General features: G+C 36.7%; 1 protein-coding gene across 1 annotated transcript in view; it reads right to left on the reverse strand.

The window, feature by feature from the left end:
- LOC145693977 (uncharacterized) overlaps positions 1–16662 on the reverse strand; it is a 176462-nt gene that overhangs the window by 64317 nt on the left and 95483 nt on the right. The window contains exon 2 of the mRNA XM_081770137.1: positions 8356–8457. Coding sequence (XP_081626263.1) covers positions 8356–8457 — 102 coding nt within the window. The remainder of the gene's footprint in view (positions 1–8355; positions 8458–16662) is intronic.

A 16662-nucleotide genomic window follows, 5' to 3' on the forward strand; every position in this document is an offset into this window, starting at 1 on the left:
GGTCCATAAGGAGGTGTTTGGCTCTAAGGAGTTAAATATTATGAGTTATGTATTTATAAAGCAGGAACGTTAGTATATAAAATATACAAAAATTGAAGTGAAAAGTTTATCGTAACGTAGTTGAATATACTAAAACATTCTTGGTGCAACAAATAACAAAAAACTAAAAACATTGCTGTGGCTTGTATAATAACCAAATAAACTATGTGAAAACCTCCTTAGTAATTAGTTCGACCCGTCGTCACTGCTTTGTGCACTTTCTGACCAATGATAAAGTCAGCATCCATGATATAGGAGGCGTGTGCAACTAAAGAAGGACCGGATGCTTGTAAATATTTTTGATAACCCAAATACCACAATACAGCGGTTATACGTGCACAGCACCCAATCACCCGTGTACCAACTCTCAATCGCTATACTATCTACGAATTGGCGGTGAAACACCATTGTGATATTGATTTTATGTATTGTATATTTGGGAAGACGTGTGACGTTATTGTAGTTGGATACTAACAATATCATCACGCTCTTTATAAACAAATAATTCATAAAGATTTTATATACTCAAATGCTTCTCTGTATAAACCTTAGCTTGCTTAATTTGTTACACCCAAAGCGTTATACTGCTCAACTCCTGAATGGTCAACCTTGGAAAGTCCATTGAAATGTCAGCGAATATCTTGTGCCAAGTAATCTTGCGTTTTCTCCAGTTTTCGGATTCTGCTAGTATTTGTAAATGATTAGCTTAGTTCACCAAGATTAGCATTCGCTCGGCGACGATCTCATCATACGTATCACTTGAGATACGAGAAAGTCGAAAAGCATTGCACATATCACAAATAATTCGAAGAAAACTCGCCAATCATGGGTATCTGTGTGTTCGGTATTATCTGTCCTAGAGCTTCTCATTGTTTGATTAAACAGTTGAAAGCTTCGATCAATTATTTAATACATGTAACTTACTCACTCGATTCATTTAAGGTATGTTCTTGCTTTGTAAGAAATATAGCAGTTTGGAGTAAGTCTTCCTTAACTCTTCAATATTTTGCATCACATTTACATCTCTACAACTTCGCACAACGTTAGTATAGTGCTTTCTGTTCTCGTATATTTATGGCATGGACCATCTTTCCCTCACAAATGCACACTTCATTCGATCAAATGAGGTTTTCTTTGGTCTTCACAGGTAACCTTCTGCTACATGACGTCAGTGCAGCAGCTATCAGCTGATACCCTTTTTCTTTTTCTTTTTACTATGACCGCAATCGTGATACACTTCGTTACTTATATATATATTGTCTGTTGTTCCACGCTTAGTATAGTATATAAATAAGAAAGTGTGTCAACCCCCTTGTGGATCCTCATCCTTTCAAAATATCCTTGCATTAACATTTTTCCTATGATGGACATTATGAATACAAATGTTATTCATTTCAAAACTATTTTAGCTTTTCTTGGGTTGTAAAAGCTAATGGCTTGAGTTTCATATCGCTTACATTAAGCAGCACTGTGATTGGCCAAATTAAAAAGACCTCAAAGATTTATCCTTCAACATGCGAGGATTTTGCCTCCGTGACGAAGTCAGAAGAACACATACCTACGAATTATAAGGTTAGTGGCTCGCGGCTACGCCGAGGTACTGTTTTTAATGTTTAGACTAACTTTAATATAAACAAGTAACACAGGTAAGCGATTTAAGATATTTTCGGGAAGCAATTTTGTGGTTTATTGGAGTCTGCCGCTTGTCGATCGCTGGTGTCAAAGGAGAATTTGTGCCACCACATATGCTGTGGTGCATCCATTTCTTGTCGAGAGGTCGCTAGTTGCCTATCGTTGGTCCATCGATGCTTTCTGCATGGGGTAGATTCAGTTATAGGTTGTTTACATTATAAGTTTCCTTTTTGCATTCCACCAAAACAAAACTTCCATACAAATTAACGTAATAAACAGAAAATATGTATGAAGAGTACGTCACATGTCTTCGCGGGCCAAAGGTCAGATTTTGATTTCCCAAAGTTCGAGTACACTGGCTAAATATTCAACTCGACCATTAGCAATGTATATTAATGGCTCATCAAAGAATATAATTATAAAGATATACCCGAACAGATATAGTTAAACTGTACTTTCACATAACATTAAGCCTCGATGCTCAAGAAGATAGTTAAACTTTGTATTATCTATATATCGCAACAACATCCACTAATACTACATCTATCACAACTAATACTCATTTTCAGCAATTTACTTGTGACAATTTAGATTTTAATTTTCTTGGCTATTGTTTCTACATAACACTTGTTTTATTATTATGAGCGAAACAAGAGTTTTACATTGTTGTTAAAACATTTTAATCGTAAATGTTGGCAATTTGCTGAAAAAACTTCACAACCAGCTTTTCCTCCTTAATTAACACAAGTGTCGTAGATTAGTGGGATAAGCGCTGGTAATGGGTTCGGTTTCCGCTGAGTAATTAATTCAATTTTTCATCATTTTCTAATACTGATACTTCCAATGTAATATAACATGGAATATATTCTATTTCTCTCGATCGTTAGGCATACCGTTAGTAAGGATCAAAAATACGACTGAACAAAAGAAACGTTATAGTTTCTCATCAATTATTTATAGTTTTCTAGTACTTCCTTTTTACTACTTCTGCTACAAATAATAATATTTTAAGAAATTCGCTATTTTCAATACGTTCGATATAACCGTCCAAGCAAACTTTGTAAATCGGAACAATTATTTATTATATTCGTATGTATGTTTTCATAAAGTACCAATATAACACATAAATAATTCTAATTCTTTTACTCAGAAGGTGTTATGTATCTTGACGAAGAGGCATTCTATCATGAGCATGACTATATCCTTACTATCGTCATCAGTGTTTTCCCACATTCACAGGTCCTATGATGATACAAATCTATCTTCATTTATTTCTATTTGTAAAATACCTTTTATTAAAGCATCCGAATTTTGGATCTTCATATTGTCCAGTATCGTCATCTGCGGGACGCAATTGATCTATAATTGTTACCTTCTAAGGATACCGATGCAACACTTTGCGAGGAACTTCGCGCTTACCATGCCACTCTTACTCATGGATTTCTCCAAGACGGCAATAGCAACATTTTGAACTTCTTCCTGTGTTGAACTCTTACGAATCTTTCCTCAAACTGGCCCACCGCTTTTTAACGAGCATGGTGTAACGGAACCACGGCGTAGCCCCTTTCGTCGACGATATTCACAAATGGCACCAGAAATAGTTCTACTTATAATAAAGTTTCACCAACTAAGCTCTTTGTGGCAACTCCAGCATCATGTTGCTTTGTTGGTATCCCATTCGTAACCTGATCTTGGAGTAGACGACAACTCAGGAGCTTACTCACAACTGCTGGTGTGTGTGATACGGGTTCGAGCGCCACTATGTGCCAGAAGTGAATTACTCTGACGATGATAAAAATGTCCGATGTTTGGTTATTTTTTCTTCCTACACTTCCTACACTTCCTTTCTTTCTTCCTTCCGTCTTGCCTTGTGATCAAGGAGTGTCAGGTTCGATCCCCGGTCAAGACACACATGAGTCGGATCACACGTTAACCTGAGGGCTCCGTCCTTAGAACGTCATCATCATCTCATACGGCACAAGTCAACATGGATTCGCGTTGCCCAGGGACTTTCACGTCAAAGACCTGTCTTAGGGTAGAACTGAACATCACCATCATCGCCCATCACTGCATCACAGTTTTACTAATAGGAGTACATATCAATGCCACGCATCACACGGGAAGTATAATTACGGCCTTGAATGATAAATTTGTCTCATTGTATCATTTGTCGTACCGCACTTACCGCAATTAACACTGAACAGCAACACAATAGACTTTGGAGGCGAAATTTGACACTAATCTCTTTCTGGAATTTTGGAGTAGTTTGAAAGTTTATGAGCAGAGGAAATACTAACATTTAACTTCGTTTCCGTAAGATATTCAAGAATTTAAAGGGACGCTTCAACCCAAAAGCCTCTTCCACCGCAAATCCGCCACTGACCACGGGGTATTAATAGCATTGGTAATCAATGCCACGAGACTCACAGAAGAAGTAATTACAGTCTTTCTTATCATTTAGCATCACTAGAGTCAATTCTTCCACGCTGCACTTACTTGGAGTTGTACAGCGCCACAGTTACCTCTGGAGTCGTAAATTGGAGCTAATTTTGTTTTCTCAGCCAATTGCTTGTGCATGCTTCCAAATATAATCCTACCAAGTTTGATTGCATTCTGTGAAGTGGTTACTAGGGTGCAACTTTTTACCACTTTTTTCTCGGAATGAAATGTAATACCTGGCAAAAGTGGCCAATCTACATGGACATTTCAGGTATAGATTTTTTTTCCAGATCAGATAATATCTTCTGAGAACTATTGCCTCAAAGTTTCAAAATTTACTTGAAAATTAAAAAAAATATCAAAGTTGTTCATTAATTTTTGTTATGTTAAAGTAAACATATTCTTGGTTAAATACATGTCAGTTGCTATGAAAACTGACATTCAAGTATAAAAATGCCAGTTCTTTGCCCTTGGGGGGAATAGGAATGCCTCCTCTGGGGCCAGAAAAGGGGGCAAATTGAGTACAGTTAAGCGGTTGGGCAGCTCCTCGCTCACCTGGTAATATAGCCTGGCCAAGTGACCCAGAGCCCACCATTTAGAGGTGCCTGCTCCTAGGACTCCTCCGCTAGGCCTATCCAATCAGCCAACCATATGTTGGGCCGGATGAACTGATCCGATTAATCACTGTCAGGAAAATATGACACAAATTGGAACTTTGGTTGAAATTTAGACGCAGCTTGCCTAGAAAGTAAGGTTGACCTGATTATTCCGCCTCTAACATCACTGGCACATACTCGGGAAGCTTCTTCAGTGACTAATTTCACTACCCGTTCTACTGCCACCGTCTGGCACGGATGGACGGTGAAGGACCATTCTGGCACAGTGTTGTCAGGAAGTGAAAGTTTGACCATGAGCTGTTTGTTTGGTACTGTCCATAGAACTTACTGGTAGTACAGTTATTGAAACATCAGTGCTTTCCCAAAAGATCATTGCAGTGTAATCGTTTGCCTCAAAATTCAGTCTGGGAATGATGTTATATCTAATGGAGTTATGGAGATTCCCTGCTTCGTGTTCTCGAGCACTAAGAATCTTATGTAATGCATCTTGTCGGACAGCAAGTAGACCATCAGTGATCATGGGGTGAAGAAATTTTCTGGGAGTGCAAAGAATGCATTCGTCTCAATGGATGAACGGATTACAGCCTGGTATTCCCTTGGTAAGTATCTAGACCTTGAATGGCTTCAAAGACGTGAGAGGACCATCAGCAATGGAAGACTATGTTCTGATACGGCATTGCATAACCACACAGACTCTAAGTAGGAATGTCGCAATTTCTATTAATTTCTTGGTAGTTTTTTGTTGCAATATACAATGTTAAAATTCTTTTTTCACTAGTCAACCAGCTAGCTTTGTTTAGTTTGCCAGGGAACATAGAAACAAGCTCTTCCGTGCATGCTCTGAAGTCAATGACTTGAGATATCTGGAACAAGCATCTCAGGTCCTTACTGAGTTTTCTGTGCTCTTCTGGACTATGATGAGGTAAGTCATATTTTATTGGTTTGAATAGCAACACTGAAAGCTTTTCACAGTTAGATAGTTTTGAAACTATGGGACGTGTGTAAGAATAGGGGCTTGAATAAGCGCCGGAATATGCGCGAAGAGAGCTCGGAACAACAGTTCATTAAAATGCAAGAGACAAATAGCCCATTGCATATGTTTTCCTGTTACTTCCTCTAATTTTCGAAGAACAACTCCATTCCAAGCAGTGTTAGTGTATGTTCCATCACACCCAAGAACCTCAACTTTATCAAAGCCAACTCTGAGTTGGTTCATGATGTATTCGAAAATAACTGTGGTCTCGCCATGTGCAGAGCCAGGAGATGGTGTCACGTGACCAACGTATTGAGAGTTGCGTTCAGCCACAAGTGATAAGTGTTCTTCTCTAACGATGCCTGTGTGTCTTTTAGTGTCATCCCTTCTATCATCAAAGTATAGGATTTTAATGGGACCATCATTTCTGGAACATTCTTTTAAATTCCAAGCAAGTTTAAGTTTCACACGCTTTATTTTGTTTCTGTCTACAGTTAAAGCAGATGTTATGACGCTAGTTTTTTGAGAAATTATAATTCCAGCCTTTGAAGCTGCCTGAAGCACAGTTGATATTATATGCGCCGCAGCCCTCTTGCTTTCATTGTATCTCTGAGCAATCATAACAGTTTCAGTCAAATCTACGAAAGTCGTTCCCAAAGTAATGCATTCTTTTTTTATGGAAACTAATGGAGATACATGAATAACAACAGCACAGCTAAACAGAGCAATATTTCAGCTACAGACTAATTTTTCGACATAGTTTTCACCATTTGTTGCGCACTTTTTCCAACGATGAACCAGAGCCTGAATGAAGCACTTGTAGAAATGGGTAATCCATGGACTGTCTTTTGGATTCCGGCTCGTAGTGATAACACCATGTATCACCTCCAGTGACGACGCTATCGAAAAAAAATGTCACGTTCATCTTCATATTGGTCCAGCAGGTCCCAAAGGAAAAGGAAAGGACGAAAAAAGCTGTAGAAATGCTTAATTGTACTGAATTTACCCTCTTTTCCGGCCTCAGAGGATGCAGCCCTACACCCTCCAAGCGCATATAAGTGACAATTTTGAGACTGGAATGTCAGTTTTCATAGGATCTGGCATGTATAAACCCAAAATTATGTTTACTTTAACATAACAAAAAAAATGAACAATTTTTTTATTTTTTGCAATTTTCAGTGAAATTTTGAAACTTTGATGCAATAGTTCCCACAGAAGATATTATCTGATTTGAAAAAAGATCTATACCTGAAATGTCCATGTGGATTGGCCACTTTTGCCAGATATTACATTTCGTTCCGAAGAAAAAGTGGCAAAACGACCCAGCCTAGTGGTTACTTCTGCAGAGTTCTCTGAACAGCGATATTTATTTTATGATAAACTGGTATATTGTATATGCATGAGTTGTTGTCAAGATTACTATCATTTACATATATGGAAACCAAAAATCTTGTGTTAAATGAATTATTTTGATTTACCCTAATTCCTAAAAGGAAATAAAATATGCCAATATAAAATTAAATTTCAATCAATTTCAGTAGTATATTTAAGAGTGAAAAGTGACATAATATGACGAATATTGAAATGATTATACTACTACAGAAGTTGTAGTTTGCAATTCTAAATAATACAAAATTGAATAGGTATGTGCTGTGCATTTAAATTATTTAAATTTATCCGTAGAAAATTAGCTCTAGATCAATAGTAGAGTAGCGCGGTGGCTCAGTGTTAGAGCGTTCACCTCCGGTGCTTGTGGCCCCTGGTAGGATCCCGAGTGGACTTTGTGGTGGACAAACACCGCGCGTCTGGGTTTTCTCGGGGTTCTCCCATTTCCTCCTACTTTCTTCATTCCACCATTTCATTCATTTCTCATATTCACCGTCTCCTTTAGCCTAATCAGCATAATCGTGGGGCGTAACACTGAAAGATATTATTTCATTTTCAATAATAGAGCATATGAACAGCATAACATACTAAATTATTGCTTGGATGTATCCATTTGCTTGTAATAAAATGTATTTAATTAGAAATCAACATTTAAAAAAAGAGAACAAACTTAAATAAATCATTCACATTTAGATATTTTTAGGACAGATTCCCTAAAGAGGTCAAACTGCATTGCGTTCGCGCTTCCTTCTTCTGCATTAAGTAATTTCAAGAGGTATTTTTAAAAATATATTTTGTTTGAATAGATCTCCATGTAGTTAGGCTAGTTCCGACTATTGCTGGAAGGATTACTGTCCCGGTAAAATATTGATGTTGATACACTTTTCTTAGCATGTACACATCTACATGAACACAAAATTATTAATATTTCAACAAAATTGTTATGAGAGATTCTTATATTTATATCTTATGAGGATTAAAAAAAGAAATAATCGAATAACTTCATTACATTAGCTGCCTATCGTCTGAATATCGTATTGTACTGGTTCCAGAATAGCTAGATCGCTTGCGAAAATGTTTTAACTTAGTAAAGACTATAGAAATATACACAGTTATTCCTGATATTGGAAAACCAAGTACAGAAAAGGGAGAAACAGATTTGTGAATGTGAAATTAACGCTGCTTTTAAAATAAGCGATAAAAAATAATAAATTTGCAAGTAAAGAAAATAGTAAAGAAAAATACAAAAGTAGCGCTTGAAATACATACCACATCTCCAGAAACAATTTGTATCAAGGCAGGAATGTTTCCGGCTAATATGCTGGATGATTTTGAGTCGATCTTGAGACATGATACACATTTTCTTTTTGCCTGCAAATGATGAAAACATAATTATAAACAATTTATTGAATTAATGCAATGTTATTGATATTGTAAGGATCTCCACATCATCACAAAAGCACATGTCAACACAACACGTGTCATTAACTGTAAACAGCCCAGCAGACAAGAATCCGGCACAAAAGATCCAACTGATCAAATATCCTACATCGCCCTGAGGTCGCACTGGACTACAGGTGCAGCTATCCTTACCTGAGGTAGCACTGGACTAGGAGTCGTTACTAAAACCAAGCCTCACGATGATGAATTGTACTGAGGGGCTATCCTTCAAGACTCACCAGAACCGTCAGGTGTCGTGGAGACTGCCTTGAGAGAAGGGGCACCGTGCAAACACTTATTTCCTCTCATCTGGATAATAACAAGACGTAATCAAAGACGTTTTGTATTTAACAAATTTTATAATTAATTGGTGAAGGGTTGAATCTCGGTCCATTATTAACTCTACCAAAGTCATTACATGGTGATAGGCACCAGAGTTGTGTACGAGATGTTCTTTTTAACTTTTAAGCAGGCACAAAGTCAGTATAAAAATTTATCTAAGTTTTGCTATCAAAATTCAACTAAATTTTATATATAAACTCCCTCCCTCCCTTTTTCTTACCTTCATTAAGTGCGATTTATGCCGGCAACTATATCAGGAAAACAAACATAGAGATCAGGAGAGAATAACACAAATACAACCGAGAGTGCATCTAATATATCCTGTAATATGCCACATTTAACGAAGTATGCGGGACAGGTGCACGAGAACCCGCACAGGTGTTTCATGCTATTCGACGATATGGCAGCCATGCAGTCATGGTCACCGGCTAAGAAGAAGGAAATTCTACCGATATATGTATTTACAAGACACAGCACTAGATCTCGTATTGCAGCTTAAAAACTAAAATCAATTTCATACGATATCCTATGACGGTCTAAAAATCTAAATTATAGGCGTTATGTAGGCCAAAGGCCCTATCGTATAAAGCTGGACAGCAATTATTCGAGGTCCAACAAGGAATGGATGAGTCCATTGACTCATACGTTTTACGTAAGCTCCGAGGAATAAGGCAGTTAATACAGGAAACGATAGCAGAACAAAAGATCCATCATTTATCATTGGAATTAAAGAGGGATTTCCTTAATAAAATAGCATTAGAAAGGTTTGCAACGGTAGAAGCTCTACAGACTAAATTAAACACTTTTGTAGCTACCAGTCACATTTTGAGAAAAGAGAGCATGCACAGCTATCACAAAATCTGCACTTGCTATACGGCCAAAATCATATACCTAACTCACAGAATACATCCTAGGGCTCACCCACCTAACCGAAGATAATGTATCCGGTACAAAAGTTGTATCACCATACCTATCCTGTACATACGCAATCTGTTACACAGCCGATAAACAACTATATACCTACACATCAACAACAAATGAATCCATCCATAGGGGTCTCTCAACCCAAGCCTCAAGAATTTCAAACCTCAAGTCAAGATCCTAAGACCGTTCCCTACCACGAGCAAAATTCTCCAGAAAATGGGCCCTCTAAGTTGGCCAATAAAATAGCAGAATTGTCGCTGGTGATGGACCAGACGAGTTACAGATACCAGGGAAACAGAAGGAGGAATAACAATAATACCGGGAAGAAAAAGCGGGAACCAGTCCAGAACAATCAGCAGGCTACAACCACGGAAGATCAAATTTTAGTGTGCGCCGGAAACAGGGTATTGGTGCATCTATTTGTTACCAGCGTAAAAAAGACGCGTGAGGCAGCCCCTTGATAAGGGGGCCGACAGTCAGTATCGCACGGAAGGCGGAAACCAAAAAGAAACTAGCAAGCACAATAACATAAATTACGAAATTCCTGTAATAAAAGAACAATCAGGACAATTGGCGGAAAAACGGGAAAACATTGCATTAGACGACGCAAAAAACAGGTCGCATTTAACAATTAAAACTAATTCAGGCCCTCAGAATGCGTTAATTGATACAGGAAGTACGGTATCCTTGTGGACAACCGATTCCGTTCCCCATGGGACAAGTCACATTCCATTCCAGACAATAATAAAAGAATTTCAGGAAATAATATGCGTTTGAACAAAATAGCATTGATAAAATTTAAAATAGGTCAAACAATTACTCATTACTTTAGAGTAATCGACAAGACTATGCCAACAATTATAGGTATTTACTTTTTCTCCAACGTTCGCATTCCACCATCGACTTAAACAAGAATACAATCTCCTTCTTTAAACGTCCTAGGAAGCCACAACTATCAACTTAGAGCAGAGAAAAATCTGTCAGCTTTTACAACTCAGACAGTATCGCAGACAGACTACAATGATTTATACGTGACTAAGCAAATGACATTACCTCCCTAAGTTCTCATACATTCATACAAGTGGTAGAAAAGAAAATAGTTGATAAGGAATTCCTGTATGTATCATTTCTTCCTGGAATACGCAAGAAACATAGGTTAAATGCCCTCGATCAGAAGATAGAAGCAGACAAAATGACACTTCTAATTTCAAATCCCAATGTCAACAGCGTCACTATAAAAAAGAATACACCAGCGGCAGTTTTTGCGACGGGCACGAAGTCTCTTTCAACGCCATAGAAGAACCATTTTTTTTTAGACAAAGCATATCAGTTTAAGATAAAAAAGGCAACGGAAGAACGCTTAATATAAAAAAATCTTTTAATAAGACCTCTTTGACGTTAACCCAGACCTGGACAAAATGCAATAACTAGCAGTTTGTGACTTATTGTTTAAGTATAGTAAACAATACATAGCTTTTATGTATACCCCTGACGACATCGGATATTTTAGGGAATATGTTCATAGAATCAGGCTTTCTAAGTCCACCGAATTCCACGATCGTTTCCCACCTATTCCATTAACATCAGAGACCAGGTAGACAAACAGATTCAAGATCTTATCAAGGCAAAAATAATCAGGCCTACAGACAATAAGGAATTTTTCTCTCAACTTCTGGTGCTCAAAAGGCCTAATAGGAAACAATTTCGGATAGGTCTCAATCGACAGAAATGTAACAGTTATACCAAGTACTTATCGGTGCCATTTCAATCAACAAATGACGTTCTAAACTCTATAACAGGAAAACCTTTATAACAGCTGTCGATCTCTCGAATTCATACTTCCAAATTTTGTTGTATCCAGAGAGCCGCAAATAGATTACCTTCAAGCTGAGTCATACCAGAAAATCATATGAAGTTTTCAGGTGTAAGATAGGCCATTGTACATCAAGTCAGAGCTTGTCTCTTGCTACTAGGTTGATTTTGGAAGAACTACCAGACAGAATTAAAAATTTTGCCGACGACGTTGTCACCAGTTCATGTAATTTTCCACAGCGCCTCCATGATTTAGAAACATTATTGCAGAAACTTAGGAATCGCGATTTTCGGGCATCACCCAAGAAGACAGATATTGACTAATTGGAACTTAATGTATTAGGACACCTTCTTAGAGCGAAATCTGTGAAACTATCTTCAAAGATAGTCAAGAAAATACGAAAGTTTAAGAAACCAACTACTAAGCGGATTCTCAAAAGCTTTATTGGCATATGCTCATACCTTAGAGCGCACATCAAAGACTTTACAATAAAAATTGAGCCTTTCCAGCAATTAGAAACTTCTAAATCTAAATTCAAATGGACAGAGAAGCATGATGCTCTCTTTGAACATCTAAAGATGACATATTAAACACCCCATCATTCGCTCAATTTGACGACTCGCTTTAAATCCGCGTCTGTAGCGAGAGTTGCCATACACAGGTAAAAGGAGTACTTGCTTGCTATGACCCAAAAACTGATACTGAGAAGGTGGTTGCATATTGCTTTAGAAAACTAACGAAAAGTGAAGAGAAAGCTAGAATATGGCAAAAAGAATTGTATGCTCTCATATACATATTGCGCAAAAAGTGCGAGTTTGTTTACATTCTACATTTTAATACACAATTTATCCTGTAGCTATGGCTGATACATAGCGTCCACAACTCATGATCTATCATACCCTAGACTCGAAACTACTGGTATTTCATTCTGAAAGTTGAAACTTAGAGCCAATTGGAAGTATGAAAAACTTTGCTTTTTAAAATCTTACCTGCTAGCCAAAGCGGATAGCAGCTTATAAAATGGTTATACCCTCTGAGAGATGAGTGATGAAAAGAAATTTAAATTCATAGTGTATATGTTTTAATGAAAATTTTAGCATTATATGGTACAATAACTAACAAAAATTACGCATCCTTAACATTATGGAAGGAAGTAAATGCATATATACAATAGGGTGGAGCGAAAAAACTCAGTTCAAATAAAAAGCACTAGCTGTCAAAAGTTGTGTATCGACTAGTATAACATTCGTGATTTTTTTAAAATTTTGTACTCCATCTTCATTCCCCGTAAGAGCCTTAAATGTTTCCACCTTTTTTATGAAAATTTGATTTCGTAAAATATTGATTTTTTCGAGCTGCCCAATGAAATCGATCTAGGTGATAAAAGTTGCATAACGACTAAATTGACTACATCATTCGTAATTTTTAAAATAATTTGCGTCTTCATTTCCCGCAAAGACCTGACATTTTTCAGTTTTTATGATATATTCTAAGGAATATTTTAGAGCTTTTGGATGGTGCAACAGTGGGTGCTCAAAAATTCTCGGGAACTATAGGAAAAAGTTTGACCAATTGTTAGGATTTACCAATCGTTAATTTTCAAGCGATTGAAGGAATTTCTCGGTCATAGAGGAAAAATACATCAGAAATCTTAGCACAGACCAAAGATACATGTGTGGAACAGGATGGAGCATAATGGGGAGACGATTATCAAGAATTGTCCAACGAAATAGCACTAGCTGTCAAAAGTTGCGTATTGACTAGTATAACATTCGTGATTTTTTCATATTTTTTGTAAATCTTTATACCTCGCATATGCCTTAAAATTTTGCAATTATTATGAAAATATGATTTTTTGAAAATATTTAATTTTTTGAAGCTGCCCAATGAAATCAAACTAAGTAACAAAAGTAACGTAATCACTAGATTAACTACACCATTAATGATTTCTAAAATAATTTGCATTTTCATCTCCCGCAAGGGCCTGAAAATTTGCAGTTTTTATTATAAGTTACGAAATTCCATTTAAAATATTTTTGTAAAAGTTTTGAAATCACTTCACACTAACTTAAGAAAGAGTTGTATTCACTACCATAACACCCATGATTTTAAAATAATGTTCGTGCTTTATCTTATTACCTGCCTTAAACTATCGGATTTTATACGGTAAATCTCATAATTGATTGAAGACACTGACAATTTCCAAGGAATGTCAAATAATATCTTACTATATCTCAAGCCTTGTGCGTGACTAGTAAGATTTTTACAAATACTTTAATCTATCTGCGTTACTTCAACCGAATTTTAAAATGAAATTTCACGATATTATCTAAAAATGCATTGAGCATAATATTAAGATACATTATGAAATTATAAAAATTTTGTATTAAAATTATTTTAGATATGCGGCTCTTTGAATTGTCGTATCTACAATGAGCTTCAGTTCACTGCTTAAGTACATCGAAAAGGCTATAGTACGATATAAGTTCACAGGAGCATTCTTGATAGGAGGGTTACATAACCACAGCTGAGTATACATATTCATGATGAAAGTAACCAGCTTCTTCAAGTTCGAAGATGGGTCACTAGAGCTAATAGACACTAAAAGCACTCTTAGCAGTAGTGATCCATTTTGCATTGGATAATTTTCCAACACTTCTTAATGCAAGATTCGGTGAGCACTCACCAGCAAAGATTGCTATGCAAATATTCCACATATATATTTTTGGTCATTGCTAATTTTCTGATGTCTTTTCTTCCATGGCCGAGGAACTTCCTACAATCGCTTGAAAATGAACGATTGGTAACATGAACGATCGGAACAATCGCATGTGATTGAACATTCACAAGCGGTTAAATTTTTTCCTATAGTTCCGGAGAATATTTGAGGACCTACTGTTGCACTATCTAAATGCTCTAGCACATGCCTTAAAATTTACCATAAGAATTGAAAAATTTTAGACAGTTATGGGTAATGAAGATACAAATTATTTTTAAAATCGTGAATGGTGTAGTCAAACTAGTCAGTATGCAACTCTTGTCACCGCGTTCTATTTCATTGGCTGCTTTAAAAACGATTTCAATATTTTCCGAAAATTCAAGTTTTCATAAAAATTGGAAACATTTAAGGCTCTTGTGGGAATTGAAGAGTACAAAATTTATGGAAAAATTCACAATTGTTATACTAGTCAATTCTCAACTTTTGAAACCTAGTGCCTTTTAATTGGATAACTTTGATTTTTTTCACTCCACTATAATATAGAAGTGGTAACTATAACAAATAGAACTTAAATGGGACGTAACATATTCATTAAGTACAGTATGTATATACGAGATAAGCAGAAGTAATAATTAATGAAGACTTGATAAGGTTATGAAGATGAAGAATGAGGTGAGGTGGAAAGCACAGGGCAACAGGTGGGTTTTGTTACTCAGACAAATGAAGCTATCTTCTGCCAAGAGGCATCTCTAGGTGATGATCAGAAGGGGTGAATACCAAGTGAATAGACAAAGATAATTACTGTGCAGGAAAAGATGGATGATTCAATGGAAGGCGTTCGTCAAAAATACAGTCAGAAATTATTAACGAAGTATCTTTTGGGGTAAACTATACTGATAGAGCAAAAGAGTAGGGACAAGCGGGTATGGTGATATTAATATGGTGTGGGATGTAAAGTGGGGTATTTCATAGTGGCATGAAGTAAGTGGTGATGAGTTTGGAAATGTTTACTGATATAGGTGAAACCTAATTTGTCGATGTGATAATGTAATTAGGTGAAATATATACGTTGGTATTTCCTGGGTATGACTAAATAATCAGAAGGCTATGCAGAAAGCGTAGAAGTTAGATTATCATAACATTTTCGTTGAATTTAGATGATGCAGTTATTTATGTTGTTAATGCGTATGATAAGGTTAGCCCTAAGAAAAGTTTGTACTATGTATTTAAGAATGTCTGTGCGTTAAGTCTGTTAGGCAGTACCAATTAAACGTTTCAGGGAATTGAGTCCACCATAGGTTTTCACCGTGATAGTTGCTAAGTGTTTCTTCTATGTTAGATGACAGTTGTAAGTAATTGCGAGATATTGGCGCTATGTTACTGAGTCGTTACTTTTAATCTCCTACGTGGTAGTAGGAAGACAAGAGCCTAGGATTTATCCGCATATATGATAAGTTGCCAACGAGTACACCAGGCAGTAAAACATTGATTCCAGTCTATATGACAGAGTTGATTTATAATAGTGTTACACACGGAAGGCGGTATAGTCGACATACTGAAACGAATGGTTCCTGGGCACATCAGCGACATAGAGCAAGTAAACTAATAAAGTCAGGGCAGAATCTTACGGTACGCCTGAAAGTAGCGAATCGGGATAAGAAGGGTTTATGCTTACAGAGATGTATACGACGCGGTTGGAAATGAAACTCTAAATCAAACGAATTTGTACTATGGGAAGCTTTACGACAGGTAGTTTGTATATGAGCCAAATATCCCAGACTTTATCGAAGCCGTTTTCTAAATCGAATAGTACCAGACAGGATGGTTTAACTTTATAATATTGTAGAGTGATGAGTGATGTTACTCGAAGAACCTGATCGTTTATAGAGAGTGATGATCGGAAGAAGGCTTGTGAGAAGAAAAGGATGGTGGTCTGTCCAATGTAAATGAGTTCCAGAATCTTATTGAATGTCGAAGTGAGTTTAATAAATCTGCAAGAAGCTATATACTGTGGATGTTTACGATGCTTAAACAATATTAGCATTTTAGAAGACTCTCGGGATATCGTAAAGCATCCGGTACGGAATATGAAAGTGTAGATATGAGCAAGTAAAATCAACAGATTGCTAGGAATTTCCATATGTTGATACGTTATATTGTCTAACGAGGACCGGATTACGTGTTTTTAAACAACTAGACTGTTATCTTGTATAATAATCGATGTTGTTTCACGTGTGTTTGGAGATAGTGCATGTTAATAACTTGATTGGTGTTGCGTTACTAAATTGTTAAGTGTGTCTATCATAGGGAAATATTACCCGACGTGGTAAGTATAATT

Source organism: Thermobia domestica, chromosome 9 (assembly GCF_964235325.1).
Source record: "Thermobia domestica chromosome 9, izTheDome1.hap1.1, whole genome shotgun sequence".
Taxonomy (NCBI): Eukaryota; Metazoa; Arthropoda; class Insecta; order Zygentoma; family Lepismatidae; genus Thermobia; species Thermobia domestica.